The following is a 17,115-nucleotide window of genomic DNA, read 5'->3' as shown; positions in this document are numbered from 1 at the left end:
TGAGGTCCAAGCATCAGTCTTGTCTATCAATCTCCCAGACTTTTCAGATGAAAAAGCAATGAAACCCGGGGAGTTTAAAAGCAAAAGAGAAAAAGCAAGAGCTAGGTTCATAGTCCTTTTCACATATATTTCCCTGGTTGATCAAACAGGGTGCTAGTCTGATAAAGTTTACCTTTGCTCACGATCTAAGGTGAAGAGGGCAGTGTTGGAAGACAAGAAGAGGTTCCAAAGTATTCTGAATGGTTTGTGTAGAGCAGTGAACTGATTCCAACAACATGACATTTACAAGGATAAAGATGAAGGCTTCCAGTGAGGCTGGGAAACCCCCTGAACCAGTACAGAGAATGTAGGTGTATGTGTGTGTGTATAACTCATAATTTTAAAAATACATTCCTGAGGCTTGAAAGGGGGCCACTGGGTGTGAGCTGTGCTGTCCCCGGGAATGTGGAAGCTCCGCAATAGCGAAGCAATCGTGGTGCAAGGGGGAAAGGGAGCTTCCTGTCCTGCCACTTTCGGCCCGGTTCCCAGCCTTCACAGGTCACCAGTTCTACAGCTGGAGTGACTTGGTGTCTGCAGGCCAAGCCTGTCAGTGCCGATTCCCACACTGGAGGACGAGGACTCTGCAGGCTGCCTTGCTGCTGCATAACCTGCCTTGTCCTTGCGGACCTTTCCCTTTTGCCTGAGTGAAGCCCTTGCCCTATCCCTGTCTGCTCCTGTGATTACTCATCTCTCCCAAACTTTATGTATTTATGTAAGTGTTTTAGAGATGCAATCTTGCTATATTGCCCAGGCTGGTCGCAAGCTCCCAGACCTAAACGATCCTCCACCGCTGTCCCAGAGCAGCTGGATCACAGGTGTAAGCCACCACACCTGGTCTCTCCCAAACTGTTAAGATTGTCCTCTCCAACTTCCTGCTGCCTGAGGGAGTTTAGCGGGATGAATCATCATCTTCCTCATTGAGCCTATCCAGCGTCTGTCTTTATGCAGCTGCATCTGGAAGTCACTTCAAGTTCCTTTTTGTCCTTGTACCTCACTCAGTTTTCAACCTATGACCCCATCCCGTCAGTGTTTTCTTTCTAAACGCTTTAAGCTCCATCCTTTTCTTCCTGGGCCAATGCCTCATACCCTGTTCTGGTCCTCATTGCCTCTTTTCTGGACCATTCTAACTACTTTTCATCAGATGTTTTAAATGCTCTCACTTGTTAAATTCACCTCCACATGGCCAGGCTGGCCTATCTGGAATCCAGATCTGACCATACTCTTCCATCCTAACTTCCTTCCATGCATGCCCAAGGCTGCAGCTCCATTTACCTGACTGTTCCTGTTGCAACCTCAGTGTCCTGTGAAATATTGATGTGTTTCTTGAACAAAGAAAGTGAATATTCTGGGGAGATTCGCTTGATAAATAAACTCTGGGTTCAGCCAAGTTTGACAAGTTTCTGTGAAAAGAGGACTTGCCTGTTTAGTATGCTTTGTCATTCTCAAGCTGGAGATACAAATGCAGTATATCTCCAACTTTCCCACAGATTTTTTTTTTTTTTTTTTGAGACGGAGTCTCGCTCTGTCGCCCAGGCTGGATTGCAGTGGCCCGATCTCGGCTCACTGCAAGCTCCGCCTCCCGGGTTCACGCCATTCTCCTGCCTCAGCCTCCGGAGTAGCTGGGACTACAGGCGCCCGCCACCACGCCCGGCTAGTTTTTTGTATCTTTTAGTAGAGACGGGGTTTCATCGTGTTAGCCAGGATGGTCTCGATCGCCTGACCTCGTGATCCGCCCGTCTCGGCCTCCCAAAGTGCTGGGATGATTTTTTTTTTTTAAAACAAGAAACTTGTATTTATCTCCTAAGACCCTCCCATTCTGTGGAACACAATCTGGAAACTCTCATTTTATGGGGTAAAAGCCAGGCTCTGCTGCCTGGCAGAAGACCCTGTTGACTGGGACCTGGCAGCATTTCAGGTAATAACTCACGCCTCATGTCACTGATCCTCCCACCTCGGGTATTAAGCCATGGGGTGACCAACAGTGGAGATGCATCATGTGCACATTTAACTCACAGTCCATTGGTTCTCAGGCCAGATGATGCCACATCTGCCTCAACAGGCAGTAGGCATAGTGAAACCTGACATAGTTTGTGTGCCAGGACCTGCTGGGGGAGTGCGCGCGTGGCCTCGAGGGTTTCTCACAAGGGCAGCTTGCCCACACACTTCCTGTCCTAACTTGCAAGGCAGGAGGAGCTTCCAAAGTGGTCTGAGCATTTGAATTAGAGCAGTGGCCTGAGAGAACAGGGCTAGGTAAGTGGGTGATGATTTAATCAATACACTCAGGGAAGAAAATGAAGCTCTAATTGAGGGCTGTAGAGAAATAGTGATTGATAAAGGTTAGGGGAACAGACACAGCGTTCTTTATACAAATGATGTTTTCTGTACCATTTCATATCCATGAATTAAGAAATCTTTATGGCTAATTTTGTCTAATTGATTTTTGCCTCATCTGGTAACTTTAGATTCAAATCCTCACTCACACGATGTGACGATGTGGCTCTACCACTGTCCCTACAAATCGAATGCCTTTTCACATCTCCAGGCTTCTGCACACTGTCTCCTTAGAAGCCCCGTATCACAGAGTTTTGTCTCTAAGCCATGTCATTCTGTGGGTGGGGCCTTTTCAGGTGCTTTGTGCTGGCAGTGGGGTGGGCGTTGGGCAGCTGGGCCACAACCCTGAGGAGTAAGAGCAGGCATCTTTGGTTTCTGATTCTGTTTCTACTTTCTATAAGGGCCAAATGCAATTTCCTGGCTTACTGTGAGCTCCCAAGAGCTCTGGGCAAAAACTAAGCTCCTGACCATTCCCAGGTCTGGGACCGAACTACATGGGCGCTTTGTGCTTGGAGAAGGGCTATCTTAATGGTTGTGAAGCAATTTACATTGTGGATGCTAAAAATAGATTCCTTCTCCCCACACTCTCTTATTGCTGAATTTGCAATATCCTCTCTTCCTTACTCCCTAAGACCTCAGAGCCCCGCATGGTCTCTCAGTCACTTTCTGTGGAACCAGAGTCCCAAATTGAGTACCGAGGTGGCCAAGGTAAGAGGTAAGCAACGGCTTATGCCCCAGCTGTCGCACCATCCGCCTCCCCTTCCCCACTGCACTGGCCACCTCCCCTGGTTTTCCCATGTCACAAATCCAGAGACTTGTTTCCTGACAATTTCTGGGCCAGGAGTTCCTCCCTAGCACCATGAGGTAGAAGAAGCTTATGTCTCCAGAACTAAAAAGCAGATATTTTTCTTTCTATTCCATTCTCAAAAAGTCAGGCTCATAAAAAAGAATACAAATTATACTCAGCAGCTCTTATCAGCTTGGTAAAGAATTGCTACTTTCAACTTTATTGCCTTAAAAAGAATTCACGTGTTTCCATCTTTTAAAAAAAGACTGGGGTTGAGGGAAGGAATTAGATTCATGTGCAGAAGTGGCTTGCCTGAGCATGATTTGAAGGGGTCACGGCATTAACCTTGAACGCTGATGCTTTAATTGAACAGCTGGGAAAGTGTAGCTATTCTCCCAGCGGATGTCCCCGCTGTGGGTCAGGGGCTCTGAGACTGACAGCTGCACTGGGAGGGAGGGAGTCTCCTGTCCCAAATGGCTCCACACCCTCCTTCAGCAGTATCTGATGCTGTGGTCCCTAGAGTTGGTCTTTGGATGCAGGCAGCAGCTTCTCAAACTCCAGTATGAACGTGAACATTTCTAAACAGTTTTGGACTTTGCTTATATTTGAAAATCACTTGAAGCTGGAGCTGAACAGCAGAGTGTATGAGAAATGGCTGAGCACAGCCATCTGCCACCCCAGGGCCGTGTCCCCTGTCCTCAGGGACCGAGTCATGAGATTGTTCACAGTGCACACTGCAGAGGCTGGTGGCTTGCCCCCGCCGAACCAGAGTGAGCATAAATAATCTCAGAAGTGATTTGTTCCACTGTACATCCAGGTCCTCAAAAGGGGTTGTGTGACAGCATCCATGTGGCCAAAGGCCTGAATGTCTTGCTCCTCTGTGAGACAAGATCGGACAGAAAAGCTGGGCTCTGTTGCCTCCCATCAGGACATAGCCTGAATGCCTGTAAGAGTGAGGACATGGGGGGCCTTATTTGGTTTCTGTGCCCTCCAGGTGGCAGGGAAATTATGGGCCATTGATTAAAATCCAAGTATCCATTGGCCAACACTCATTGGTGCCGCCTAGCTTCACTTCTCCAAGTTGATCTTATTAGACAGATCGTGCCTGCGAGCAGGCTCCATTTCATTTTTTCTGCTGGTATTAACGTTTCCTTATAAATTGTCCACATGTAGCATATTCTCACTTTTTATTATAGTAAATTGCACTCCCTGCACAGCCCTGGAACTTGCCTCTATTTCATCTGAAGGATCCACAAATGATCTGTAATGAATCTTCATTCCCCCGGGGCTGTGAGAGGGCGCTTCTGCCATCCACACGAACAGGGAAGGCAGTTCAGACTGGCTATTGAGTTCAGACTTGGTCAACAAGAAGGACTGAGGCCAGAGAGGTCTAATGATTTACTAGAAATTTTTCACATCTATCACAATTTTACATGAATTTAGTCAATTATGCTTTCTTTCTTTCTTGTTGTTCCATAGCAACATAATAGTTTTTCAGAGATCTGAGCCAATGGCAAAAAAGTCTAATGCTGAACACTGTCTCTTCCAGTGTACTCTCTTTCAGTAGTATCTTTTTAAATGTCACTGATTGACCAAACTAGTCCAGCACTTTCTATGCTGTTAGGCATGATATATGGGAACTAGCATCAGGAGGATCAACACTCAGTCCGAATGAAGAAACAATTGTATCCTGGAGGAAAAGCTCTAGAATTTGATCATGTTTCCATCAGCTCCTAAAGGTCACAGCATCTTGCATTCATTCACTTTAAGTTCACTTTGTTTCTTTCTCAGATCCTCTCAGATGTGTAGAACGGGGTGTTATTTGCAAATACAGGCTGCAGTCACTTTGCACGGCACAATGTTAACCAAAAATCAAGTGTATAATCAAGTTCGTGCAAAGCAAGGACACTAGTTCCATATGCACAGGTTTTGGTTACCACAATACCATGCACCATGCAAACAAAGGTCACCTGTACATTCAGATTCTTTTTAACTGTAGTAAGGTTTCTATTTATGCTCCCAGACTTCCTTCTACTCAGTCCCAGGAATGTGAATCACCCATTCATTCATTCTATAGGCACATTTTGAAGTTCACTGTCTGCCAGGTGCTATGTCCCACAAATGCTTCGTGGTAATTAGACCAGGCTTTGGACTCCAGGAGCTCACTTCCTAGTGAGGGACCAGAGGCTATCCCCATTGGCAAAAAAATCCTTTGGCAACCAGAGGTGCACATGATCCAGGAATTTTGAAAGGAGGTGACAGGAAATTTTGGAAACCAGGATCAGACTTTGCAGAAGCCCCTGTAGCTCTCTAGGCCCCCACTATCCAGTCACCACTATCACTGTCACCTGAATAACCTTCTGGTTTAGCTGTTGTTTTTGCACTAAACACCTGTAAAAGGCACAGAGATTGAGTTTCGTCTTTTCTTGGTGCCCACGTCAGTGGAACACGGTAGAAACCATATGGGTTTTGCATTGGAAAGGCCTGGTTACTCTGACTTTCTGGGAGACTTTGGGAAAATAACTTCATCCTTCTGAGCCTTGGCTTTTCCATTTGTAGGCTACAGTTCAGTAGCCTCTTTCAGTGGGCCGTTGTGAGGGCTCAGGGAAGGATTGTGTGTAGAGGGCTTAGCTCAGGGTCTGGGTTGGATGAGGTGTTCTGGAAATGCCAGTGATTGCCCCCAGCCTGCAACCAGCCTTCCACTCCAACCTTTCCCAGCCAGTGCCTTCCCTGAGCTCCTAAGTGGCAGGTTCAGCTTTCTCCCAGCGAAACAGCCCTCTTAAAGGCCTCCCCCAGAGCTGTGGTTTAGCGCTTCACAGGGTAAATTCTACACCTTTCTCAGATGACTTTGCTAGAGCCAGGAGGGATTGCCTTGTCTCCACCATCCTTCAGTGACCTGAGCCCATGCACTCCCCCATGTTCAACTGCTTTTCCCTGTGCCCAGATGGGGTGTTTCCTGTACCTGCCAAGGGTGGGGGCCTTGGGCTTCAAGGATCCTCCAGCAAAGAGATGGGTGAGGTGGGAATAGATGACCGTCAGGAGGGGCTGACTCCTGGGAAAGGCTTGGGAGAAAACACTGGAAAAGAGACCTTCTGGGATCCAAGATTCCCCAGTGGGATCTAAAAATAAGGATGGAGCCAGAATTAGGACTCGTGGGAGATGAAGAGAACTTCAGGGCAGTTTTCTGGTGAACACAAAGACCAAAGAGGCTCCAGAGAAAAGACTGGGGCAAGGAGAAGCAGCTGAGCCAGCATCTTGGGACGTTTTCCCAAGCAGGCAGGCCCCCAGGAGGCACAGGGTGGCTGAGAAAGTTCTGTGATAACTGCTCTTTAGGGGTTTCCTCATGCTTCCTGGCATAACTTCTGAAACTTGGGCCTCATGGTGTCTGCTTTGCTGATTTCCTTTTAAACAGGCTCTTCAAATAATCCATCCTCCTGCAGCTAGCTACGCCCCTTCCTTGCAAATGGAGGGGCGTTGCGCTCCCGCGTGCTTTGGAGGGGTGACATTGCACAGAGAGCATTGTTCCTAAATGACATGTTGTTGCAAAGGCAGCGGTGGGCCTTTAACGTGAGCTCAATATCTGTCCTTGGGAAAGTGCCAGGCCCTGGGCTCCATGGGGGGAATGTTCTCAAATGTTAGAGTTGGGGTTTTAAAAAGATGCTAATTGCTGACAAGCTTTCAGTATCTCAGGCTCCCAGTGTTGGGGGGATGCCTAGATAAGTGGTCAACAATTAACACATACATAAATAATTGGTGGCATTTGCACTTTGTAAAATAAATCCTCAGCGATGTTATTGGAAGGCTTCCATGTGGAGGTTTTTTTCACTCCATTTACTATTCCTTTAGGCCAAGATAAAGAGAAACAGTCTCACACTTAAGAAATGCAAGTGGAATAATGGTCTCAGGCTTATGAGAGCAAATTAACCTGGAGAAGGACAGCACTGTGACTTGTAATGGTGTTTTCTTAGATATGAGAAAAAAGACCATTTGTTCCCATTGTTACGGGGCCAGGTTCAGACCCAAAAGCTTTTTCAGACAGTTATCTGGGGCTTTTGGAGAGCAACATGACCAAAAGAAAGAACACAGGCTTTGGAGACAGTTGGGCCAGAGTTCAAATCTAACCTCTGCTGAGTACTGGCGAAGGGACCTTTTGCAAGATATGAGCCTCGATTGAGGTCTCAGTTCCCCATCTGTGAAGCAGGGATAAGAACACTGCATGGCTTGTTAGGTTGTTGGGAGTAAATGAGGTGTGTGGGTTGTGAAGCAGAGGAAATGTTGTATTGAAGTATCTTGGGGGTGTGGTTAATTAAAGCAAGCTCTCGTCGCCCTTGGAAATGTCTCCAACTCAGACTTGAGGGAAAAGCCAAGGACACAGAGGAAGGGGCCCCAGGCTGGAGATGCCTCCTCCAGTGCGTTCAGCCTCACTGTTTTCTCTACCTCCTTCCAGGCTCTTGGATGTTAGAACTGATCCTCACTACCGTATGGTCCAGGGGCAGCTGTCAGCTCTCCCCATCACCAGTCTAGGAGAGCCACCTCCACCCTTGACTTTCATGTCAGTGCTCAGGGACTCCTTTCTGTGCAGAGTCTGTTTGGAAGCTGGGAGCCAGTGCTTGGCTCACATCTATTTCCCTATGAAAATCGTGAGATCAGGGTGGCCAGAGCAGGACCCAAATGTCCTCTGGCCCTCAGTGGGCCTGCAGAATGGCCTGTTGGTGTCCTCTGTCACTTACAACTCAGCTCTTAGGCATCACTGGGAAAAGGCGTCTGAGATTCAGATTGAGGCTGTTGCTCTTGAGCAGGGAGACACATTCCCTTCCACAGTCAGTCGGCTCCCCCAGCGTGGGAATAACAGCCGCCTTGGGCCTCCTTTAGCTGGAGTTTGCCTATAACAGCACACTTTTCTTTCCAGAGGGTGGAATGTGGGTGTCAAGATGTGGATGTGCACATAAGTCAACACACGTGTGGACACTTAGCTGTTCCTTTTACCCCTGGCTGACTGTGCCCAGCCTCCCAGCTATCTCATGTGCCAGTCACCACCATCAGCATCTGCTGTCTCCTCCATTCAAAAGAGGCTAAAAGAGAAGTCAGCTGGATGCTTTGCAACTTCTTACATCCTTAACTCTTCTTCTGAAGTTCTGTGTTTGCCAATATATGATGGCCACAGGAGCCAGGCAGACTGGCCCAGTGGTTTGACTAGGTCTCGTGGGATTCACAGCAACTTAGAGGGTTGCAGGCATCTGGCCACTGCAGTAATTCCTTTGGGCTTATTGGGCCCTAGTTCCCAGCTCCCACAGGGTTTGTGCCCCCAGCCACAGTGTCTCACTTCAGGAGAGAAGTCTAACTGCAGACTGCAGGGAATCAGCCACCCTACCTACTGGGAGCCCACCCTGAGCAGGAGGCCAGCTCCCGTCCCCTCCCCACCCATAGGGTACAGGGGCTGCCCTTTGCTTGTCTGACTAGGTCATCACGTCTCTGCTGATGCCCTCAGCATTATGCAGCTCGATCCACACTGTGGCCAAGATGGGAGGGAAGCACCACATCCTGCTGTCTTGAAGGGGAGCACATGGAGGTGGTGGTGCCCAACACTTTGCAAAGCTGTATTGATTGTTGGTCTTTTTGCCACTGGTGTCTCCATGATGGCAGAGATGAGGTTCCTGGTTCACTCCCCTACCCAGGAGAATTGGGATGGCCTGTTGGGGTTGGGTGGGCTCTGTCTGTTGAATGAAGGAAGGAATGAATGAATGAGGGATTATGCACTTGTACACATTCAAAAGAGACCATCGAATCAAGACCAGGCTGGAGACTCCAGTAGAGGGAACGGGAGGAACTTTGTGCTGACTGATCGTCTTTAGTGAGCTCCTCCCTGGGCTGGAAGTGTCACCTGTAATTTCATTTGACTCTCACAATAACCCTAAGTGGGAGGTGTTTGTCTTGAGTTGGGTTCGCAGAAGTAGACATGGAGATGAATTTTTTTTGTATGACAGTGATTTATTAGAAGTTATGGGGAATTTAGAAAAGAAAGACAGCAGGGGAGTGGGGACTTAGAAGAGGAACATAAAGGAAGCCAAACAAGGTGATTTTGGCTCCACCCTGCAGAGGAATTCTGGAAACAGCTGAGATCACACTCTGGAGAAGTCTCCATTAGGGAGCAAGGCAGCTGTGATTTGTTTTCGTGGCACTCTGGGTCCCTGGTTAGGGGCGTGCATTCCAAGCCACCGTGAGTGCCAAGCAGGGTTCAGGCAGCCTGAATTGGGGGTGTTGGCTGTTGGGAGTGAACACACATGCTGAGTCAGTGTAATAAAAAATGCTAACAAGATTCACAGGGACTGTGGGCAGAGCCCCCTGTAGCACTGTTGGTATTCAAATGCCTTATGGGTGTGGAAACTGCAGCTCAGAGAAGTGAAAAGTCTCACCCAGGAGCACTCAGCCAGGAAGTGGCAGAACTGGGATTCCAGTGCACTCTGCCTGCCTGCTGGAACTCTCCATAGCGTTCTTATTCTGCAGACGGAAGGGAGGACTTACCTCTACCTGCTGCAGATGTAGCTGGAGAGGAAAAGGGAAAGGGCAGCACTTAGAAGGGGAATTAGTGGTGCTGGGAGGGACATTGCCCACTAGGGTGTGAGCATTTAGGACTCTTCCCACAGAGCTGGCAGCCCTCCAGTAATTGCTGGAGTAGCGTGGGGTGATAGAGGACAGGGGGAGGCAGGCAGTGTTCCTGCTAAATGTGCTATAGCTTCTCCTTCTCTCCATCTATCTCAGCCTCTGTGCGAATGGCACCCTCTGGAAAAGGCTGGAGAAAGGCGCTATTTATCTCCGTGTGGGGAAAAGAGGCTTAACAAATTAGCTGATGCTTAATTGGTGAGGAAAAGTAGGACAGAAAAGTTCACCAGTTGTCCCGTGGGGTTTTCTGATCAATTGTCTCCACCAATATCTTCCCTGCATGGGTCTGATACTAGGTGGAAGTACTTCTTAGGGTGGCCAAATCTCCCACCCACTCCCTGGGGTCTCCCAGCAACTGAATCAGGTTGTCTGCAGTGCTGGCCTCTTCCAGGACAAGCAGAGAACCTCTCACCTGCACAGGTATACCCAGACCTTCAGATTCACAGAACTGCATATTCTGAAGCGGGACTCTCAGCTCCTGAAGCCAAGAGGCAGGGTCAGAGCTCTGAAACAGCACAGGATCTCAGACACAGCACAATTGCCAGTGAATTAGGATCCCTAGCAGTGAGGCCTGCGGGCCCTCTTTTTTAAAGCTCCCTTGGAGGTTCTGAAACACAGCCAGACTGGAGAATCATTGCTGAAGAATGTCAGTGCATGATAAAGCTTTACTTCTCACAAATGGTCAACCTTCTTAGATACATGACACTGTAAAGAAAGTACTGCTCACCTTCTGCTCAGGCACTTCCTGGGATGGGACGGCGCTACTCCTGAGACATCCCATTTCATCTTGAATGACTTGGAAAGTCAGAAAGTTGTCTCCTATATTGAATTGATATCTGCCTCCCTGATTATGGGAGCCATTGGCTCTAAGTCAACACTCAGAAGATGCACAGAGCAGTTCCAATCTCTCTTGCACATGACAATTTAAAGACACCTGTATTATCCCACCTCTAAGCATCCCTGATCACTTTAACTGTCCCTCTTCATGACTGGGCTATAGTGTGCATTGTCCTTCATCGAGTGGGGTGACCTGGTTAGGTCCACCTGCCAAGGGGTGGAACAAACTCCTCCCACACCCTCCTTTCCATGAGTTGAGCTAGAGGTGAGCTAGAGCCCAGCGATGTGCTTTTACATACCTTGGGAGACAGGAAATGGCAAGTGTTATCTACATTTTATGAAGGAACAGAGACCAGAGTGGTTAAGTGACAGCTGGGTGGAGGCAGTCCCCTTTGGTTTTTTCTCAAGAGTGTTGCTTTCAAACTTTATTTCCCCATTTGCCCTTCTGCTCCTGGAAACTGAGTGTAGGGCTTGAGTTTGGCCTTGTTAAACCACATGTCTTTAGATTCAGTTCAGTGTTCCAGCCACTGAGATGTTATGACATCCTCCCAGATTTGCATCTGTGCACATTTAATAAGAGTATTGCCAGTGTCCTCTACATGAGTGTCAAGGAAATGTTGAACTGTTGGCAATCGAGGTGAGCTAGAGCCCAGTGATGTTCTCAGAGCATTCTCAGCCCACCCTGTCTCCACTTCTCCCTCCATCTCTTCATCAGTGCTTCCAGGCTTTTGAAGACCTCCCTGAAAGTCTGCGTGTTGACAGGAGAGAGGCTCTGGACGGGGTGGCTGAGACTCCACCCTGAAGTGTTCTCCTTCCTCTACCCTGACTGAAGGTCCCTTTGAGCTTTGGCTCTTCAGCCCTTGAAGCTTCTCTGGAGAGAGCCGGGTTAACTGAGTTTGTAGAAAGGGGCGGAAAGTGTCTTCAGGATACAGCCTTGCAGCATACCCAGGTACATGGCTTAGCATCTCTTGGAGCCTCTTTTCTTTCCAGTGCAAAAGAGAGGCACCCTGTACATGATAGTTTGCAGGCTGCAGCACCATGCAGACCTAGGGTCACTGGTGGGGTTGTTGGCACAGGCCCTGACACCTCCATGCCTCATTTGTTGGGAGTGAGTCAGATCTCTATGTACTGATGAGGAAAGATATTCGTGTTACACTGATAAATCAAAAACTAGAGTCTTAACTGGATGTGTATTTCATGGTCTGATTTTAATGAAAACACTTGTCTGATATCTACTTGTAGCTATTTACTTGCGGAGGTAACTGTAAAATCTTCTAGAAGGTGACACCTCAAACAATGTTTAGAGAGTAAATTTGGAGGGATAAAGGGGGAATTTTCACTATGGCAGCATATTTTTTTAAATGGGATGGGATGATGGGATGTTGAGCATTTTTATTTTTCTGCATTTTTTTTCGATAACAGGAATAATAAAATTACATTTCAAACAAAAAAACAGGACTCCAATCTGATAGCTCTTGTCCAGGTTCATAGTCGGCCTGGCTCAGTGCCCAGGCTCAGCAAGCACTTGGCACCTGCTCATGGGATGTATTCATACGGGACATGCTTGGAAACCATCAGTCTCTTCCAATTCTTCCAATCTGTTGGCTTTCCAATTGAAGGAGAGGGAAAGCACTCATAAACACATACAGGAAACAAAATAATTAACTGAATTCTGTCTGCCTCGGCCTTCCACTTCATTTGCATAATCAACAATGTTTACTGAATACCTGCTGTGTGCTGGTTACAGCTATTGGGACACAGCTGTGACCTAGGAGATGTGGCCTTTGACATAATGGCAGAGGAGATAAACAATAAGAAATATTCTGGCAGAGGAGATAGACAATAAGAAATAAGTAAACTGATAGCCGTTCAAGCACAAAGATGGCAAGTGCCATAAAGAAACAGAACAAAACACTGTAATACAGAGTTACAAATGGGGCTATGGCCTAGGAACTAGAAAGAGCTTTGTTCTATGGATCCTAAAGAACTGAAGGAAGCTGGGAGCCCCAGAGCTGCTGTGAGCTGCTGTCTTCCTGAATGTCACTCAGTACAGCTGGACTAGACAAGCCCCCATAAATCCCTCATTCCAGTTTCCTGATTCTGCAGCCTGGAATAATGATAACACTCATCCCCTAAGCGCCCCAGCAGAAAAGTGTTTGCAGGCATTCCTAGGGAAGGGAGGCTGTACCTGTGTCTGTGACCCTGTGCTGCCTGCAGGAACCCAAGCATCTAATCTTTCTCTGGGCTGATGCAGGAGAGCGTGGAGGGAGAGCAGGAAATCAGATGTCTGTGTTCAGATGAAGCTTCTTGCAGCTAAGGCAGCCAGAGCAGGCCCCAGGGGGATGGCATGTTTTGTGAGGAAAATATTCTCTAAGAACAATGTTTATAAAACTCTGTCTCGGCAATCATCCTGTGTCTGCCAGCTTCTGTCTTGCTTCTGTTCATGTTCGTTCTTTTTCTCTCTGCAGGCCGTGGAGACCAACCTGGCTTCCAAGGACAGCCACTGGGTCTTTGTGAATGAGGTAAGGGCTCTAGAAATGTGATGAGCAAGGCCTGGACTGAGCCCCTAGCCCCTTAGTAAAGCTCAGCATGATCCTTTTGGGTTCAATTCTGACTTAGGGGGCTGTCGTGAATCCTGGGGCTCCACCTAGCCCAGGCAGGAGCTCAAAGAGTTGAACTTGACCTAGCAGGGTGCTCACCTGGCAGATGAGAACCAGAGAAAGAATCCTGACCCAGGTCCATGAGGAAGTCAAAAGTCAGAGGGCAGTGGTGGCAGGGATGAGGTGTGCTAGGTGAGGTGAGGCAGCCAGTGGGAGCCAGGGGCTGGAGCAATTAGGGCAGGCCATGAATTGGGATGCAGAGGCGGTGGGGCAAAGGAATGAGTAGGGGAGGAAGGCTGAATTTCATGCAGGATGGTAAGGGTGTGCATGAGTGTGAGTGAGAGTGTGTATGCAGGGTGTGCACATGCATGCGAGAATGTGAATCCAGGTGTGTGTGTATGTCTGTGTTAATGGTGTGTGTGTGTTTATGAGTTGTGTGTGTAGGTGTGTGTGAACATGCATGTGTGTGGATGTGTCTGCATGAAGATGTGTGTATATATGTGTCTGTGTGAAGGTGTGTGTATATATGTGTGTGGATGTGTTTGAGTGTGTGACAGGTATGTGCATGCATGTGCAAGTGTGTGTGTGTGTGAGTGTGTGCATGTGCAAATGAGTGAATATGTGTGTGGCTGTGCATGTACAAGAGTGTGTGTGTGTTTGTGTGTGTCTTTGTGTGTGAATTGTATGTGTTGAGTGTATGTACAGGGGTGTGCATGTGCAAATTTTGTGTGTGCATGTGTGTATGTATGAGTGTGTGTGCATGAGTGTGTATATGTCAGTTTGTGTATGTATATGTTTGGGTGTGTATGTATGAAAGTGCATATATCTGTATATGAGTTTGAGTGCTGTGCTGTGTGAGTTGTATGTGCATGTGTGTTTGTGCATGTGTGTGTAAGTATGTTTGTGTGTGCAACCAGTACGTGTAGGGATAAGTGTACCCACGTAAAGGGAGTAAATAGGAAGTCTCTCCCATGACTGACCATCCCACCAGCTTGGCCCCAGGGAGGAATGACAACACCAGAGATCATGGTGGCCTGGCCTGCTCTTCATTACTTGTACCCTGTCTGGCCCTGGCCTCCTCCATGCTGCAGGCATTGCATGAGAGTGGCCTGAAATCGCACACCCTAGCTTTCCCAAAGAATCCCCTCTGCCCACATGTCCTTTCAGGAGCACTGACTCGGGTGGCCTGTGTGACCTCAGTGCGCTATATTCACTGACAGCAGACTCAGAATGTGTTCTTGGTGCAAGATTTCATCATGGCCCATCATGGCTATGGCCTTCAGCTGCTCCTAAATTAGCTGATCAATTTCTAATGGCTTCATCTGGTAGATGCAGGTTTATTATGTAGGCAATTCATTCTTTTATGATGTCTGTTTCCTCATTAGTTCTTTGCTAATATGTCTGAAATAGTCTTGGGTGGCTTATTTTAATAATTGTGCAGGTAGTATCAGATTGTAACTACTTGCAAAGTCCACTTTTCATAGATTTCCCTTCATGAATTCACATCTTATTAGCTCCATGTCCACAGATGCCAGTTGGGGATGTGTAGTAACTGTCCATTTACCGTGGGGTGCAGGTGGTTGTGCTGGTAATTAGAAGGGACATGACTGCCTCCTCCTGTTTTCAGAGCCTGTGAGAGGCTGCCTTGATCCTTGAGAAGTTTGAATTCTCTGGGGTTTGCTGACTTCTCTATGGTTCTTCACAGTCCAGTTTTCTTTGTTCCAAAGAAACGATGCATTCCTGAAGTCAAATGTCTGATGCTGGTTTTACTTTTTTGATGAATCCTCCAAATTGGATAGCCAGTGTTTCTCTGTTACCAGTCTTCAAAAGAATTGCTCTGCTTTTACATTCCTAACCTGTTTTCTTTTCTTTCCCCAAATCCCCACCCACCCTCAGGGGCCACCTGTCTGTCCCTCTTGATTCACTCTTCAGGGCTGGAGTTAACTTCAGACTAACCCAGTGTGCGGTGCCCCTAGGGCATTCCATACTGGTAGGCACATTGGCATTACTGGGGCAGTTGGAACCCAGGGCTGAGTGTCATCAGGAGGAGTCAGATATGGGGTATACCTGTTGGAGCCACACTGGAGCGGCTTAGAGAGGATGGCAGTGTTGCACCATAGCCAGATGTGTACCCTGCGCCAGCCCGGGAGCGCACATGGATGGTGCGAGTATCTCTGAGCTGAGTGTGTCCTCCTCCAAATGTGAGGGGCCTCCAGGGAGCCCCAACTCCCTCCTTTCTTGGCTTCCTTTTCTGTGAGGCAGGGGACAACATCTAATATTTCTTATTTTTATTTTTTATTTTTTGAGACTAGAGTCTTGTTCTGTTGCCCAGGCTGGAGTGCAGTGGTACGATCTTAGCTCACTGCAACCTCCGCCTCCCAGGCTCAAGCAATTCTCCTGCCTCAGCCTCCTGAGAAGCTGGGACTATAGGTGCGTGCCATCTCGCCCAGCTAATTTTTGTATTTTTAGTAGAGTGAGGTTTTACCATGTTGGCCAGGCTGGCCTCGAACTCCGGACCTCAAGTGATCTGCCCTCCTTGACCTCCCAAATTGCTGGGATTACAGGCATGAGCCACCATGCCTGGCTAGCTAATATTTCTTAATCACCTACTATGCGCCAGGCACTTGTCACTGCATTTGTTACCCTCCTAGTCCTCATCAACAGCCCAGTGTGGCAGTTATCCTCATTTTGCAGATGGGAAAACAGAGTCTCCAGAGGTTAAATCACTTGCCCAAGGTCATGCAGCTATTAATGATGTATCTAGGATCCTATTTGAGGACCGTCTGGCTCCAAAATTTTTCCATCAAACAGTAGCTTCATGCACATGGCCTTGGCAAAGATCCCTAACTCACGGTCAGTGTCTGATTCAGTGAAGCCAGTCAGTGGGGGTCAGGTATATACACTGACGGGGAATACTCTTGGGCTGGCCTTTGGTGCCAGCTCATGGACTTTTTTTGAAGTCTTCTATCAGAAAGTAGGGCCTGTTGGAAAGCTTTCACCCAGGCACCCCAGGGTAGCCTCTGGTTAAGGACTGAGGTGTTTTCCAAATTACATGTAGGCTTATCCTTAGGATCCGGCTATATTCAGGACTACTGTTTCCGGTTTCAGCATGGCCCCAATTGAACACAAAAGTCCTGTTATTCTTATTACAATGTGATATCATTTTAGGCTTTGCCCAATTTTTAAGCTATCCAAGTATAGAGCCACAGGCAAATGGTTTCCCAGCCACCTTCCTGTTTGTCTTATATAATGACTAGAGATAAAGTAAGGGGGAAAAAATAAAGAGAAAAGGAGAGTCAGGGGCAGGCATTTACTGGCTCACTTTCCAACATGCTCTAGAATTGAGCTGCTTCACTGGGTCCTTGCCTTCCCACTTCTTGAAACTGCTCCCCCACTTCTCTGGATTAAGTTCAGCTCCTCAAACAAGATCAGGTCTGTGCCTCCCCGACACCGCAGGTGTCTTTGGGGCCTCCAGCATGGCCCTCTAGCTGTGCCCCCCACTCACTCTCATTCCTTACAGGTTCTGCCTTTCAGTTTCCTTCTCTGTATTTGATTTGTTTTATGCATTTTCCTGGATTCAAAATAAACACTTGAGGGCACATGTTTTTATTTGCTTTCTTTATGCAGTGTTTTTCTAAATACACCTGCCCTCTTTCTGGTGAATATTGGTGCTACATATTACAGACCTGGTTTATTTGGAGAAGAAATAATTGGATGCAGAGGAAGCCTTGTGTGAGCCCTACTGACAGTTCCTATAGGTCTCTGGGCACCACTCTGGGGACACTGGAGAGCGGGTATGTTTTTAGATCTGCTAAAAGTATTTAAAGAATATTTTAATTGACTGATTAGGTTGCAAATTAC

At 47.6% G+C, this 17,115-nt stretch overlaps 1 protein-coding gene across 2 annotated transcripts in view; it reads left to right on the top strand.

The window, feature by feature from the left end:
* The window catches only part of GRID1 (glutamate ionotropic receptor delta type subunit 1), a 784,539-nt gene that overhangs the window by 442,278 nt on the left and 325,146 nt on the right, over window positions 1–17,115 (top strand). For both annotated transcript variants that reach the window (XM_003903675.5, XM_021943982.2), the window contains exon 5: window positions 13,123–13,176. In XM_003903675.5, coding sequence (XP_003903724.5) covers window positions 13,123–13,176 — 54 coding nt within the window. The remainder of the gene's footprint in view (window positions 1–13,122; window positions 13,177–17,115) is intronic.

This window comes from Papio anubis, chromosome 11, assembly GCF_008728515.1.
Source record: "Papio anubis isolate 15944 chromosome 11, Panubis1.0, whole genome shotgun sequence".
NCBI lineage: Eukaryota > Metazoa > Chordata > Mammalia > Primates > Cercopithecidae > Papio > Papio anubis.
Note: the sequence above shows the minus strand (reverse complement) of the source record. Positions and strands in the feature narration are given on the sequence as shown.